The sequence below is a fragment of the Aethina tumida genome, chromosome 1 (assembly GCF_024364675.1).
Source record: "Aethina tumida isolate Nest 87 chromosome 1, icAetTumi1.1, whole genome shotgun sequence".
In the NCBI taxonomy this organism is placed as follows: domain Eukaryota; kingdom Metazoa; phylum Arthropoda; class Insecta; order Coleoptera; family Nitidulidae; genus Aethina; species Aethina tumida.
In genome coordinates this window covers 47474264-47490717 of record NC_065435.1, presented here as the reverse complement: position 1 = coordinate 47490717, position 16454 = coordinate 47474264, and the positions used below count along the sequence as shown (strand labels likewise).

General features: G+C 32.3%; 3 protein-coding genes and 2 non-coding genes across 5 annotated transcripts; 3 read left to right on the top strand and 2 right to left on the bottom strand.

The window, feature by feature from the left end:
• Positions 1–204: 204 nt before the first annotated feature.
• Positions 205–5483, top strand: LOC109598830 (peptidyl-alpha-hydroxyglycine alpha-amidating lyase 2). The gene is made up of 7 exons (XM_020014750.2): positions 205–381; positions 2508–2686; positions 2744–2942; positions 3088–3289; positions 3416–3607; positions 4108–4217; positions 4953–5483. The coding sequence occupies exons 1-7, from the start codon at positions 232–234 to the stop codon at positions 5067–5069; spliced, it is 1149 nt and encodes a 382-aa protein (XP_019870309.1). The 5' UTR covers positions 205–231; the 3' UTR covers positions 5070–5483.
• Positions 2973–3045, bottom strand: Trnak-cuu (transfer RNA lysine (anticodon CUU)). Its single transcript has one exon. It is a non-coding gene; the product is annotated as a tRNA-Lys (tRNA).
• Trnan-guu (transfer RNA asparagine (anticodon GUU)) lies at positions 3934–4007 on the bottom strand. The gene has a single exon. It is a non-coding gene; the product is annotated as a tRNA-Asn (tRNA).
• A 2027-nt stretch (positions 5484–7510) lies between the features above and the next one.
• Positions 7511–8640, top strand: LOC109598578 (alcohol dehydrogenase 2-like). The gene is made up of 5 exons (XM_020014485.2): positions 7511–7650; positions 7700–7826; positions 7886–7992; positions 8054–8382; positions 8441–8640. Exons 1-5 carry the CDS (start codon positions 7540–7542, stop codon positions 8556–8558), a joined length of 792 nt encoding a protein of 263 aa, XP_019870044.2. The 5' UTR covers positions 7511–7539; the 3' UTR covers positions 8559–8640.
• A 269-nt stretch (positions 8641–8909) lies between these two features.
• On the top strand, positions 8910–10003 carry LOC109598566 (15-hydroxyprostaglandin dehydrogenase [NAD(+)]). Its single transcript, XM_020014480.2, has 5 exons — positions 8910–9020; positions 9074–9197; positions 9251–9357; positions 9410–9744; positions 9796–10003. The coding sequence occupies exons 1-5, from the start codon at positions 8910–8912 to the stop codon at positions 9926–9928; spliced, it is 810 nt and encodes a 269-aa protein (XP_019870039.2). The 3' UTR covers positions 9929–10003.
• Positions 10004–16454: the final 6451 nt, after the last annotated feature.

Below are 16454 nucleotides of genomic sequence, written 5' to 3'. Positions count from 1 at the left end.
AAGAGCCGCGAAGGCGGAACACATTGGCACGGATGGAGCAGATCGTGCCGAAAATTGGGACTTTGATCAATAAAAGCGGTTCGGCGGAAGGAACCGACCTTGACCTCAACATTCAGACAAAAGTTTCAAGTTTGTATATGGAGCTCCATCTGATGGAATATATAAATGTGGAAGAGTTTCATGCGCGCTACAGGCCGGGCCGTCTATTGATTGAGTTCAACTCAGTTAGCAATGGTGACCACGACGGGTTGTCTGATCGCCCTGGTGCTCTTGTTCGGGGCCTCGAATGCCTATCCTCCAACATTCGAGGAGAGGAACGAAAATGCGGAGTTCTACGACGAGGTCAGACAGTTGATGAGCCTCAATGCGGAACTGCGGCAGGTAGGCGGCCGGACGCATCCGGAGTACTGTTAGGTCACCTCTGTTACTTTATTTATACACGCTTTCGTTATTTACTTCGTTGGGCGAGTAATTGCTCAAAAAATAAGCAATTGGGAAAATCTCCTTTTCTTGTTCGTAGGTGTAGATTTCAATTCAATGAAATGTGGATGGTTAACTTGAATAAGAATATCATCAGTATCATAATGCAAATGTTCCAAACTGTCTACATTTTTTTCTCTTCAATTTTAGTTAAATTTACCTTTTCAATGTGATGAAAACACTATTTTGTATAAAAATGTATATGATTAGGAAGCTTAAACATTTATTAGGTCATCAAAATATACGTGCAACTTTGGTTTATTATATTTTTTATTAAAATTAAACACATAAATTAAAGATAATTAATAAAATTTAACAAAAAAACATCACATTTCTTATAAGAATTTCACAGAACATTTTTTACTAGTTGTAATTTACAAATCGTAGTACCCATCAAGTAATAAATGTTTAAATATTGTTATTGTTTGTTCAATTTTTTTATTTTTAAAATTAGCAGCACATAAATAAACATTGTAAGTAACAAAACAAAAGTAAGCCATCAGATAAAAATAAAAAGAAATAATAAGATAAACGTATCCAAATAAGGAGAAAATCAATTAAGCATATTGGTCAAATAATTCTATTTGATTTTTTTAAAAAAAAATATTGTTAAAAAAAACTATTAAAGTTAAATTTGCGTCAGAATTCTGTTTGGGTGGATTGTACTATTAATATTAGCTGTCTGTTTAGTTGATGACTTTATCAGATACTTCGTAATAAAATCTGAATAAATATTGATAAGGATTACCAGTACTTTGCGTATATTTACATTACAGAATTACGATAGATAGATGAGCAATTATAATTTATGATATTCGAGTAATTAACAGCCAAAAGATTTTTTAATATGTGTCAAAGTAATCATAATTTTAATATATGTTTCAGTAAAAAAAAAATAGGTTTAACTTGTAATATTAATTTTATAATTTATTATTTAATTGTGATACTGAATAAAATTGAGTTTAACAAGATGTAAGATTTATTTGCATTTCTTTTCAAAGCCTAACAAATAACAGGTTTATTGTAAATGAAATTTACATTATTGTTGCATATTTCTTATCCATTATTAATGAGATATTTTTATCATAGTAATAAATATACAGAAGGTGTGTAAAATTCATTGTTAATCATTAGAATAGTACTGATAAACCAGTCGTGTTCCCCCGGTATACCACACGGATATGGTTGTGCACTTTCATGCGACAGTGGCTCACCAGTATCATCGAGTTGACCATACTGTAGTCATAAATGGGCGCACAACGCGAACTGTAAAAGAACCATGAAATTAAGTAGTCCATATGTCATTGGTGGGACTACTTTTGCATTTTTTGTCCTGTTGATCATAGTCATTGCCAGTCAGGATGGGGTACGTACTACTTACTTTGTTTACATCTTTATACTGACGTGGCCACGAGTTCTTCCTGTTGTCATGGTAACGGTTTTACGAGGGTCTACCTAAAATAAATATTTCGTAGTTTATAGTATCAGATTTTAAGTTTAACTTTCAGTTAATTGTAAAAATAAGTATTAATGTTTAAAAATGTAAAACAGTTAAACATTTGAGTTAATTAATTTTATCCAGATGAATCAATATGTTTTGCTTTGCTTATTATGGTTTAGAGTATTAAGTTACTACACGCAATATGGAAATATATATCTTTAATTAATTAAATAATTTATTTTTAATTTCATACTCAATAATGATAGACATTTTATACGAAATATTAGTATTATTTTACAATATAAAAACTTTAAACCAATGTGACAAAATTCATACCATAAAACTCTGGGTATTATTATTATAATAATATTTCTTTAAATATAATAGGCAAATATAGATAAATAGACTTAATGAAGTGAATCATTATTGACACATGATTATGTATGCGCTCTTATATTAATTATATTTGTTTAGATGTTGGCGAGAATGACGTATAAAAGCAAATAAAGCTCCTCTTCAGTGATTAATAATTGAAACAAAATAGCATGTGATAATTCTTGTATTTATTGCATATTTTTGTTTCTAGCCTGAGGTCCAAGCAGATGAATCTCTTCAGGAGGAAATCTCAAATAAGCCTGATACACCAAGGGCAGTGAAAAACTGGCCCCAAGAATCTTTAAAATTAGGTCAAGTATCTGGAGTTTCCGTTAATTCAGCATTACAACCTGTAATCTTCCACAGAGCTGATCGAGTATGGGACATGACGTAGGTTGATGCTTTTTTTTTAAAAGAGCATATTTAGATATTAAAATTGCTTTTCAGTACCTTCAATTCCACATTCCATTACCAATACGCTTACTTGGGGCCAATAAAGGACCACACAGTTTTGACGCTGGACCCACAAACTGGAAAAGTTTTGGGAAGATGGGGTGCAGACCTCTTTTACATGCCCCACGGACTGACAATCGATAGACACGACAATCTTTGGATTACTGACGTCGCATTGCACCAAGCATTTAAGGTAAGCCAAAACAAAATGGAAAAAAGTTTGCGCCCAACGTGGGGCTCGAACCCACGACCCTGAGATTAAGAGTCTCATGCTCTACCGACTGAGCTAGCCGGGCTTATGATTTCGATTAAAAAATTCGGGATTCGATTTTTTTCAGTTCAAACCTGGAGAATTGCAACCTACATTGATATTCGGGGAAAGATTTACAGCTGGAAACGACGACAAACATTTGTGTCAACCGACGTCCGTTGCGGTCGCTACAACTGGAGAAATCTTCATTGCAGATGGATATTGTAACAGCAGAATTTTGAAGTACAACGCCGCAGGAGTGTTGCTTCGCGTTATACCACGTCCACCAGGTACGTGAGTTCTGTTTGGTTTGTCAGGTTTACGTTGATTTACCCTTGACGTCTATTTATCTAAATCCGGAACAATTTATTGCCGATATTGTGATTATCTATGATTGCAAATTTTTGTTGTTTCAGAGTTCTTATCTCTACAAGTTCCACACGCTTTGGCTCTCATAGAGCCCTTGGATAGACTGTGCGTTGCCGATAGGGAAAACATGAGAGTTGTGTGCCCCAGGGCTGGATTGTACACAGTCCAGGGCAAAAAAGAGCCAGCTCTAACCATACAACAACCTGATATGGGACGTGTATTTGGCGTCGCCGCTAAAGGTATTTAAAGAGACTAACACTTACACAAATTAATAAAATAAGATATTAGTCCAATTAATATATTCTCTGTACTCGGGTACTTATTGGGGTACCGAGAACCGACTGCAGAGTATAAAACGATTTAAATATAGCAAACAAATACACAGGTACAGCAGATACTTTCGAGTTAACTGAAGTACCTGCGTACTCCATAAACTAGACTCTCCCAGGCAGTACCAGGTACTTCTGTACTGCTGACATGTGTACTTGATACTAATGAGTATATTTAAGAGTAGTTCATGAATTTTTGTAATTAAGGTTGTTTATTGTTCAATGCTAAAAAAGAACGCCCCCGGGTGGGCTCGAACCACCAACCTTTCGGTTAACAGCCGAACGCGCTAGCCAATTGCGCCACGGAGGCTTTGAAAATTATTTACTATAGTCTGTATATAATAGACATATGTGTAACTCGAGTTGCCTACTATTTGTGTAAGATATGTTATATTTTAAATATTTTACAGGAAATTTAATTTACGCTGTCAATGGTCCAACCAACAATGTGTTGCCTGTTCAAGGATTAACTATTGATCCCCAGTCCGAATCAGTAATTGATCACTGGGCTCCTGAAGAGGTAAGTTTTTACTTTTTAAAATAATATTTTTTTTAGATATTTTACTATATTTCAATATATTTTAGTTAATTTTAATTTAATTATTTCATTTATTTTTTATTTTTTCCTTAAACATGTAATATTATCATGTTATATAGGTAATTTTAATTAAAATAAATTTAACATTAGGTATTCAAATTAATTGTCCAAAATTTCGTGCTTAAAGCTATCAAAATTAAACTAATATTTTCATTCTCAATTATCCAAGATTGTTAATTGTTAGGTAGCAAAGAGTAATTTTCCTTGGTACTTTGAAAACACATGTCTTCATGCGTACCCAACGAGTTTACAAACAAGATTGTCGTACAACCCGTCCATCCTAGCAATATTTCGTAATGACAGTGATAGCCACATAAGGGCATTGGGCATAAACAATAAATTTCAGTCGCCAGGACTTGTTAACAAGCAACTAATAAACTGTAACTGTCTCGTCATCAAGGTTATGTACCCCGTGGACTGTGTCGTTTTTCAGGCGACTCGGTCTTTTTTTCTTTCTTTTATGATGACCAGTTTCGTATGACAAATTTCAAGACACATTCAACACGTTATCCCACAATTATATTTTATTTGGGACCGTAAAAGTGAGTAATATCTTAGTCTTAATGGCTTTTACGGCTCGATGTTAATTACGAATGCATTTTTATGTAACACTTAAAAAATATGAGTATCTGTAAATTTGGTTATGATTTTTTATAGGGATTCGGTAATCCGCATGCTATTGCTGTCTGCCCTAACGGTTCAGCGTTGTACGTTGCGGAGATCGCTCCGAATAGGATTTGGAAGTTTGAGTTGGTACCGCCAAAGAAGAAATAAAAATATTATCAAACACAACTTATCAAGTTTTGTATAAGCTAGCCGAAATAGAATACATATATAGATTATAGATAGAAATAGATGAAATGTAACAAAATTTAACTCATGTAAAATATGTTTTTTGACAATAAGATATCTTTGTCTTTATATCGAAAGATTTTACATTGTGTAAATAAGATTGATATTAAGATTTTTCATATGACTTGGCTGTACTTAAAATATCAAAACAAATTTTGGAAATTTAGGAAAAAATCGACGAAGAAAGATTCAATTTTATTTTACTTATGTAAATAAACTCTGGATTAAAATAAGTTAAGTTTCATAGATTTTATAATTTATGTATATAATAGGTCTTTTTAAGTTAATTTTACAACTGTTCAAATACAAATAAAAATAGTAAAAAGTAAAATTGTACTGTGTTTTATTAATACCAAAATATCCATTCCCAATACTTATATACAGAAGTGGTCGTAGTATAATACTTTTTATAATTTTGGTACACCTTCATGGCATAGACCCGACCATTTTCTGAATATCCTTTAAACTTCTTGAATTGCTGTGCTGAGTTCATTTAAATTTGTCAAATTTTTACGTTGAATTTGGTGATAAACGTAATCTTCTATGTTTTCTATAGGGTTGGTGTCTGGAAAATGGCATTGGTGAGACAAAACATCGATACTTGTCTTGTAATCAATCACTCTCAATTTTGAATTTTTGTCGTAGTTTTCATATTGATACACAATAATTAAGAGCATCATTTCTTCAATATATGTAAGCAAAATGTTATTCACTATTTTTCCGTATATAAATAACTCTAAGGGGGTCTACACCAGAAGAATTGAAGCATCCCCACAACATAATTGAGCGGCCACTATGTTTCATTGTGGGTATAACAAACTTTTTGTGTAGTTTTGACCCTGTAGGATGTTTAACATAAGCAGAACCATTATTTTTTTATAAATTAAATCTAGAATCGCCAGTGAAATTGGATACATTTTTTGTAGAATGAAACAACACCTCATCCACATTTTTTCACAGTCTTGAACTAATTTCTGCAAGCCAGATTGACTTTAATTTTATTTGACGATAATATTGGATTGTTTTTTCACATTATAATAAGCAGAAGATCAGTAATGAATAATCGATTTAAATTCACAGAGAAGAATGAAGGACCATAAAAAACAAAACCAATAACAGAAAAAATAATAAACATTATAGAGATTCAAGTAGTGCAGCTTATTTTCTTAATATGTTTTAATAAATTGATATAATTATGACCACTACTGTATAAGTAATGTTGTTAGATTGTTACAGAAGTTGTTCATAATGGATTCGAAAAAATGAATAAAACGTTTTAATGTTACAAAAATTTAAGTCATAGATATTTCAAGCTCTTTTACGTTTCAAATTACCTTAAAAATTAAGCGAATAAACTCATTAACGTGATTCTTGTTCACAATAAAAGCATATCGTTAACAGACTTGCACCGAAATACCTATATTACGTCTACATCTAAATAAAGACATTTATGGTAGCAGCTGTAATATAAATTACTTAGTTAACGGACCATTTTTACAAAATAAGCTGTATATGCGTTAACAAGCAATCTTAAGCACTTGCAACAGGAATTTAAGCTCGAGGAGTTGCAATTTCAGTAGCGTCCAAAGGAAACTATGGATGTATTGAGTAGTTTCAGCAAATTTTCTTAAGGCAATTAATTAGACAACAACCATTTACAACTACTCCGTTTTTTATTAAATGCTCCGTGCCAACACCAACTGCTCTGTAACCAATGAACATATTAAAATCATTGAAAATTCCCACAGTATAAAGAACAAATTTTAAAAATAATAATATTGATGAAACAATTAATCTCAAAACTGCATACAATTAAGATAATTAAAACGTTCACTACAGAAACTTGTTAAATATTTGAATAATGAACATATAATAGACCTCAGCAAATTGACAAAATTGACTTTCGTGTATAATAAAATAGAGAGTGAGGAATGCCGATATAGAGATACAAGCTAGACTCGTTCCGTCCATAGGCCACTACACCACTGGCCAGGCTTCCTAGCACGACCGGCTTATAAATAAGACATTATCTGGCCTGTAAGTGCTGTATATAGTGAGACGTGGAGTGTTTCCGTTTTTTTATTCTCCCTCATTTAAATATACTATCCTCTCTTTGTACAGTTCGAACATAGGTTCTTGCGCCGTCCACAGTGTTTCGTGATTCTGTCTGTGACACATGTTCTAGAAGTTATTTACAGATGGTCGCATCAAAAATTGTTTGGCCCCTTGCGCTGTTTTTTTTTTAAATAGAACACAATTCAGAAATGGAAATTAGATTTTAATTAATATTGTTGCTAAATAAAATTGATCCTGTATTGTTGTAGTTGTCACATTCATTCTATGCCAATATTCATTCACTGTCATTTACAAATAAATAATTCCCAGAATAAAAATGAGTAAAACCATAGGTTTCAACGTTAGTAATAAGATTGTTTTGATTATTGGTGGAGCCTCAGGTCTTGGCATTGAATTAGTTAGAGAATGCTTGAGAAGGGGAGCAAAAGTAAGTTACTCAAAATTATATTTCAATCAAGTATATTATATTACTTTAGGGAGTTGGAATGGCTGACATATCAGAAAGGGAAGGGAAAAAATGGCAAACTCAATTACAACAAGAATATGGAGAGTCCAAAATTTGCTATATTAAAATGGACGTGACAAACAAAACTCAAGTTGATGGTAATAATACTATGTTAACCTTAATATACTAGTTTGGAGTTACATATGATCTATTTCAGCTACATTTTCAGCCATTATATTGTACTTTAAATATCTAGATATTGTTATTAACACAGCTGGCGTTTTCGACGACAACCATTGGGAATCATCCATGTTGATAAATTTCGTACTTGATTTATTTTAGTAAGAAAACACTCACTAAGTAATTAAGTTAATTTATTTTTTAGAATGGCTGTATAAATGTGATATTATTCGCCTTGCATTATTTGAAAAACAACATTAGCACCGACTCTGGACTGTTAATTCTATTTTCGAGCTCGAACGCTTTAGAAAAATGTCCCTCAGTCCCCTTATATTCTGCCGCTAAGTTAGGAGTAGTTTCCATGGCAAGATCTTTTGGACATCCAAAATACTTTGAACAAACTAAAATCAGAGTGATTGCCATAGCCCCAGGTTTAACAGAATCGCCAATATTACTAGACTACAATTCAAGATGTCTAACTCCAGTGTATGCCAGAATGAATGCTGAATATATTAGAGATGAAGTTATTCAAAAGTAAAGTATTTGTATAAAATAATATAATAAATGGAAATGTTTCTAAACTTAATTTTAGGATTGATTACCTTTTGGAATCTACATTTGACATCATTAACAGTGCATCTACTGGATCTATATGGGTTATTAAAGACAACGCTTTCTCCTTTGAATTCAGATTTGAACGCCTACTATAACTGTTTTTAGTATAGTACGTCGCCCATAATGATATTGTTATACAATTTTATACTTAGATAAATAGAGAATATTTTACCTTTAGTCTTTAGTTGTATTATAAAAGCTGAAGAAATTGGAATATATTAATATATGTATATATAAAACTCCTCACATTTGATTTTAACATAAAAGTGCAGTTTTTAAGTATATAAAATGTACAATAAGATAACAAACAATATATATTGTTTCAATTTACTTAGAAATAGTCACTCTAAAAATTGAATATTTCACCGAAACCCCATTGTTGCTCATCCTGTACATCATAAATGATGTATTAAAGTGACAGATTACTAATTTATGACAGTCTAACTATGTCGAATGTAGACCAATTTTCCCTCATAGGCAAAATAGTTATAATAACTGGTGGAGGCTCAACATTTTCACTCCATTTAGCCAAGACTTTGCTGTCGAAAGGAGTGAAGGTATGATGAAAAATATTCTTCAATTATATGTACATGAAAATTTTGCATTTTAGGGCATAACATTAGCAGATAAAACTGATAAAGCTGAGCGTATAAACAATGAGCTAAGAGAACATATGGATAAAGGCATTATCTTATTTCTACAAAAAGATGTTGCTTTACAATCCGATTTTGAATGTAAAATTTACATAATTTCATTGAACATTCTATAAAATCCGTTTGCTTTTTAGCAATTTTTATTGAAACCTTAAAGAAATTCAAATACGTCGACGTACTAATAAACAATGCCTATTTGTTCGACGATTTTAACTGGGAAGATGAAATTCTAACTAAACTGGTAACAGTTAATATATCTTAAATGTACAATCTAATTTTTTTTACGTCTTTAGCATGGTACAATCAACAGCAACTTGCTTGGAGTTGAAAACTATCTGATGAACAATAATTCAGGTGCAAAAGCTGTGATTATAAACATGTCTTCAATTTTTGGCCTGGATCCTATACCGTTCGCTCCAGTAAGCCACGGGGTGGATGCGTGCCTTGTTCAACTGGCGATGTCTTTTGGACACAAAACCAACTACAAAAGAACTAACGTCAAAGTAATTGCAATTTGTATTGGTGTGCTGGAATCGAAGAAAAAGAAAAGCGTTTCCCCTATTAATTTCATAAATGAATTTTTTTATAACACTTACAGATCGACAATAGATAAACTTCCGGTTCAAAAGTAAGTTAAATAATTTTGAGAATTAATTCATATCTATACAATATTTTTAAGGGATGCTGATATAATTGCTGGTGTAATAGAAAAAATTCAATCTAGCCCCACAGGGAACGTTTGGTACACATTAAATGGTATTGATTTTAAAGTATATGAATTTGAAAAACTTCCATCAGCGGACTCACAATAATACATTATTATAGACATTATTATTTACATTTAATATTGTTATTGAGAATACCTATTATATATTTCTAGTAATTTACATGTTTTATTTGTTTTAATCATAATTAAATGAGATTTTGTTCCAAGAAATGGGCTGCAGCAAATTAATCAAATCATTCCATCAACAAACAAGGACCTCTTACCATGTCAAGGTTGCCAATCAACAGTTTGTGAATTTCTCAGTACCAAGTTTTATAATAAAATTCCTAAAAGATGCCAACAATTAAACAAAATTACATTTGTTAGCAAAATGAAAATGTTACTTACCGTGACATGTTACACCACAAAAGGGATCTTTAAATTTGAATATGATTAATTAAATTAATTATGAATACAAAATACGAAATTTACAACTTATCGACATTTTTTTAATAAAGATTTCAGATAATTAAACTATATTCTTCCAGTTAATATAACATTGACAGTGTCCTCTTGTAAAGTATTCCACCACAGAAACACGACACCGTAATTATGTTAAATGGACTGTTCATACAAAATGTATTTAGTTACCAAATTACTGCGTAAAATGAATAAATATTTCTTTTACAATTTTAAATCCAAACTTCGGTATTGGTACTGTAAGTATAATGAATATTTACCATTGTTAAAAAAACAACACACACATTGATGGTTGGTGGTACTACCTACCTAGAATTATTAAAATTTTATAATTAAATGGTAAAGCAGCTTTTCGTTAAACGTCTTTTAACTCGGCATTGACTTTCTCTTCTTCATTTTGAATTATAAAACACCCCCATTGGCAATAAAACTTCTCGGCTTGACTGTAGTACCGGATAAATTATGACGTCGATTTTATGGTCACGAAATAAAGGTTTTAAAGCAAATTGCGGACAGTAAACTAGCTGGATGAAGCTTATTGCACTTGTAATTGGTATTCGGTGAACGGAACAGGCGGCACTTTTAAATCGTTTTTAAAGAATTTATACTGGCCACTTTTTGGAATAACCATTTTATTAATAGGTTAACGTTAGAATTTATGTGCCCATAAACTTACTCGGGCTTGGGTGTCACTAATCTTGTTTATATTTATTTAACTTTTGGCTCAACGGAGAAATAACAATACAGTTTATGGGACAAATTAAAACAATCGAGCTGAAAGTCTTTTCAGAATGATTAAATCATAGACGGAGTGCAGATCATTAAGTTCTCTACGATCGTTATTCCAGCACGATTCAGTTTCATTATAATTATTATAACAAGTTGAAATTATAACGTTGTGTTGTTTGATTTAATGCATAAAATATTATATACCACGATAAATCTTTGTAATAGCCGTTATAAACAAGCAATTAGATATTTCTTTGTGCGTTTACGTTTGGTTCTTCTTGTTCAACTAGTTTACTTTGTATGAGTTTTGAGATGTATCTCAAGGAAACTGAATAGTAATCGGAACAGCTTGGAAGAGCAAGTAAATAACTATAAATATCTGAATTGTCTAAGGGATATTTCTCCTAACAATTAAAGAAAAGGTGCCACCATTATTAATATGTATAATAAAAGAAATTTCGACCATATAGTACCATTTCGACGATGCTTTGGTGCTGTTTCCGTCTGGAACTGACCATATCTGTTCTTCTAAAACCAGTGTGTAGAAAATTCACATGTGTGGTCTGTTTTACAGTGCTAGACGTACGTATTAGCATAATCCATAAAAATGAAAAGCCCAGCTTTATTAGAAATAATAAATTTGCCGCTTTAGCACCAGGACGTTAATTCTCGTGGACTCGGCCACAATGTGTGTTTCGAATTGATTACGTTGAAACTAGTTTTCCCCGGCATTTTTTTTATAAATATTGTCGTTAATTTAAACATTTCAATCAGAATCAATTTGCCTTCGATCTACAAGATAGTTTAGCTCTTTATTTATTTATATTATGTATTTATTCATCGACCTACAAGATTTTCATGGGACGTACCCATAATTTTAGTAAAAAAACCTCATGAAATGGACGATTAATCAAATAATTAACACATCACAAAGACAACTGCACAACAAATTCGTTCAGCAACAAATTCTTTCACATTGTCATAAGGTTGAAGATTGAAAAGGAGGATAAAGCAGGACCGTTCAACCTATTCTTCCGCGAACCAATTTTCTTGTTAAAAATTATATATTGGAATTCTCACACCCAAGTCCGTTAAATTCTTCAGCTGGGTTGTCGAGATTACCTCCACAGATATGGTCTATGCATATGAAATCAGTCTCCTGGGTACTTTGTCGACACTGTCATCTCCCTCAGCTAACACGACTTAAAATAATAAATATACGTATTATTTTTATTATGCACGTCATACCACGGTGTCCATACATCCTGAAATATCGACAGGTAAAATGCGTCCATGCATTCGGGTTATAAATTATCGATGTGTCAACCTCCATCTGCATCCTAATGGCTTCGTGATAGCGAAAACAACCTTCAATAATATTAATAGATTGAATTATTGCAGCGCCTGTCATTAACATTAATTTTTGACACTGGCTGCCGGCTAGTTGGTATTCAAATGGTGCGTATTTGGTATGCGACTTAATGAATCATTACATGAATAAATTCAGCATTAATTAATGTTGGCACATTTGGTAATTTTTTTCTAATATAAACCATATATAAAGCAATCTTAGGTGTCTTCTAAAAACGGACCATTAAATTAAACAGCAAATAATGCTGGCTCCATTACGGAAGTATTTAGAGTTCATAAAGTGTAAAGAAGCTTAATTAGAGTCGGTTTAATTGTAAGAGCAACTGTTATAAGAAAAGCTACAAAGGCATCACTGTCTTCGAATCAACCACTAAAGGATATTCACCATTATTATTGCAATGTTAATTACGTAACTCGACAAGGCTAAAATTCTTGGTCAATAGCCTATAATAACTGCACTACAACCAATTACACAATTAATTTACAATACAGTTTATTATTGTTAGCATGATTGCCATTAAATAAAGCGGCTCGATTTACAAATCAAACATCCTTGGTTCATTAAACGTTTTTTCCACGGCCGCGAAATTTATAACAGATGATTGAGCGGAAACATAAACTGTGCGATAAGTAGTTTTTATGTCCGTTTATAGACTGTTTAATTAAAATCTTTGATATTAATAACCGGGCATTATATTTGTTTAATGAACTGAATAATTTAATCGCTGTAGCTCAAGGAACAGTTGCGGGTCACTAGTATTGGGTTTTACTTAACTTCTCTTAAGAGATAAATGGTTTCAATCGTTTTTACCACCAGCATTCAAGAAGATTATGTTTTTTGCACATGAGATATTACTACTTATTAGTTTTATTTTAAAAATTTTCAATATTACACAGACACAACTGCTTCTTCTAGTCAAACAAAAATATATCAGATATCATGTTTAGATTAGGTATCCGAAAAATAATTTGGGTTTTTAACTTGTAACTTTAAAATGAGTCACATGAAAAAATATCTGGACTATATGGTGGATGAGGCTGCACTTTCCATTTAATATTTTTAAGATTTATTTTAATTTCTAATGCGACATGAAGTATTGCTTTGTCATGAAGATGCAAAACGCCTTTTTTATTGACTAAAGAAAGTCACCTTTGAGGAAGGTTTCCATGATCAATAAAAATTGATTGTTCTCTTTCTTGATGGGAAGTCACGTATAATTTCACGTTCAGTCTACAAAAAAAATCAAGATGTTTCTTTGGTTAAAACTATTGTTCGACCAGGTTTATCAGCTTCAATCCACTACCCAGATTGTTGTCGATTTTCCGTTGCCTCTAAAAATACGATCAATAAAAAGCTCATTTGCTTTGCGTTTAAAGAGGAAATTGACAAATATCAAACACCTAATTTTGGTATCCTTAGTTAATTTATTTCTAATTTTTTGTACGTTGCAGTTTAGTGACCATGAGTGAATTGTACATTTTGCACAACATATTGTTTAATTTCTTTGTTGGTTCAAGACTTTGTTCTTAAACCAACGACTCCTAAATCGTATTGCTTTATCACTTCATCACAAAAAATAATTAAACACAATATAAGAAAACATAAATATCATAGTTGGAAAGAAATAAAAAAGCTTTATAATAATTATATACTTAAAAAATGTTATAATACAGCAAACACTTTTTTCAAAAATTTAAAATACTAAAATAAAAACTAAATCTTTGAAAAGAAGACCTGCAACATAAGAGTTGAAGCATCCCCAGAGCATAATTAAAAACCATGAAGGTTTTAGTAGAAACTACGTTTTTTCTTGTAGCTCTGAGGTCAAATGCACTCTGGATCCTCACACAGTCTTTGAATTAACTTCAGGTTGGCGTTAATTTCAGTCGACAACAAAATTTGATTGTTTTTTGATACTCGAATTATCCAGTTATCGATTTTCTTTCTACTGGGTCATTTTCACTAAATTTTCACAATCACAGAGAGTAATGAAAGACCATAAAGTAAAAAATTTCTATAATTTTGTCAACTGAAATTTGAAGAGATACGCTGAAATATACCACTAATTTATTCAGCAATACTTTTTTCCATTATAAATAATTTTTTTTTAAATAACTCTTGTTTGGATAATGCCTTTTTAAGTTGAAATTTCCTGAAATAATTAACATCAGCTTTCGTACATATCTACAAAACCGAAAATAACTAATTTCACGTCAGCGAATAACAGATGATCATTTCCGTTTAAAATTGATTGGCCATATTAAAACCTTCAAGGAATCCGAATAAGAAATAGAGACACAATCGACCGAATGTTTATCACATCTGTCTTATAAAAACCATAATAATGAATTTGAATTCCAAGAATTGTTTGTTGAAAAACGATGTTCCATATAAAATCATTGGAGGTAATAATAGTGCATATTTCTTAATCTACCTGAGTATAACCAAACACCATTACGTGGTTTCTTAAAAACAGTTGCCATCATTATTATTGTCATTCCCGGACTGGTAAAAGTAATAATTAAATTCGTTCCTTCTTTTTAACGTTGTGTATGTGTATTAAAATAAGGTGAAAAAACATGTGCTCGTTGCGGCCGTATTCGTTTGGATAATTAGTATACTCCGTGGCAGATACCCATAAACTATAAAATTCCATCTCGATGTAATATCTGGTTAAAGCTCCAAGGAAAAAACTTCCCTTCATTAACACGTTGTAATTTAGAGACACGCATTTACGATAGCGATAAAATTATAGGTTGGTCCGCCACGTCTACTGCCCTAAACGCGGCCAAAGGATAAATTTTACCTGTCAGCAATTATAGACGATGATGCAGATAGAGACATCATACTTTCCAACCAATTCCCCTTACAATTACTGCGCAACAACAAAAACAAGAGGAAGATGTGGCGACGATAAAAATTAAATCACGCAGCTACGTGCTTTGTCTACCATCGAAAGCCTCAGTCTCCGACCGATACACTGCTTGCCATGAAAATTTTTCTTCGTCACTTTTGGTAGGTCACTTTTTTATCGTTACAACATCTTTTGACTCGGTCGACGTCAACATGCGTTCAGCATATTTCTTTTAATTAACAAGGCTAACTAATTTAACCCGGTGGTATCATCCCTTGATTGACCATTGTCGTCAGTTGTGTGAAGGTGTTAAATATTACTTGTGCAGCTAATTAATTTACCAAATAATATTTCGTTAATTTTCCTTTAAAATTAGTGTACATTCAAAGCAGTTCGTGCCTTGTCTACCATCGAATATGAAACGCATTTGTTCGTCTCTAACAATTATATCGACGATGAGTGTGCATCTTCGGGATATACCAATTTCCTGGCCATTATAGAGGTACTGATTTTTTCCGTTCCGAGAGCTTTTGTTACAGTTTACTCGCTGTAACTTAAGTGGACCGAGATTACTTCTCCACGAACGAATTCCATTAAATCACGGGACCAATAAAAAGCGTTCTATAAAGTTGTTGTGTCAGTTCGTTTTATGACGATCGAGATTTTAATCGATTGAACATGTTCCCCGACAATTGTTCCGTTTTTATTAAGCGATCATTACTGGAGTGTAACAACATAATCCGGCCTGTCGGAGGCTGAACAAATTCCCCATTGTAACGACTACTTCTGTTTAAAATTGATAGAAATCAAAAATCTCACCTCACAACTTGCATTAGCCAAGCATTATTTTATAACAAAAAACAAACTATGGGTGAGTATGCGAGGTTCAATTTAAAATTTAAACTACCTCATTTACAAATTCGTTGTTTGAAGCGATAATGTGAAATTGCATTGGATCGCCACGTTCATATATCTCGACTTACAAACGTATCGCGGATCTTTGTTTGCACGCTCTTTTTCTTCGACCAGCCGGGATAATACATATATCAAGACGGTCGAGGCGGCTCGAGAACAAAAGGACAGCGATACAAGAGAGAGTGTTTGGTTCTGCACTTCTCTTGAAACGGCCAAGGCGGACCGACGGCACTCCAGATGAAGATATTTTTCATTGTCTACAAGAATAAATTATAATCGTTC

Coding starts and splice junctions, on each gene's coding strand:
- LOC109598566 (XM_020014480.2), top strand. CDS start 8,910: ATGTCGAATGTAGACCAATTTTCCCTCATAGGCAAAATAGTTATAATA. Junction 9,198..9,250: donor TTTACAATCCGATTTTGAAT/GTAAAATTTACA, acceptor TTTGCTTTTTAG/CAATTTTTATTGAAACCTTA. Junction 9,745..9,795: donor GATAAACTTCCGGTTCAAAA/GTAAGTTAAATA, acceptor AATATTTTTAAG/GGATGCTGATATAATTGCTG.
- LOC109598578 (XM_020014485.2), top strand. CDS start 7,540: ATGAGTAAAACCATAGGTTTCAACGTTAGTAATAAGATTGTTTTGATT. Junction 7,651..7,699: donor GCTTGAGAAGGGGAGCAAAA/GTAAGTTACTCA, acceptor ATATTACTTTAG/GGAGTTGGAATGGCTGACAT. Junction 7,993..8,053: donor CATCCATGTTGATAAATTTC/GTACTTGATTTA, acceptor TTTATTTTTTAG/AATGGCTGTATAAATGTGAT.
- LOC109598830 (XM_020014750.2), top strand. CDS start 232: ATGGTGACCACGACGGGTTGTCTGATCGCCCTGGTGCTCTTGTTCGGG. Junction 2,687..2,743: donor GATCGAGTATGGGACATGAC/GTAGGTTGATGC, acceptor ATTGCTTTTCAG/TACCTTCAATTCCACATTCC. Junction 2,943..3,087: donor CATTGCACCAAGCATTTAAG/GTAAGCCAAAAC, acceptor GATTTTTTTCAG/TTCAAACCTGGAGAATTGCA.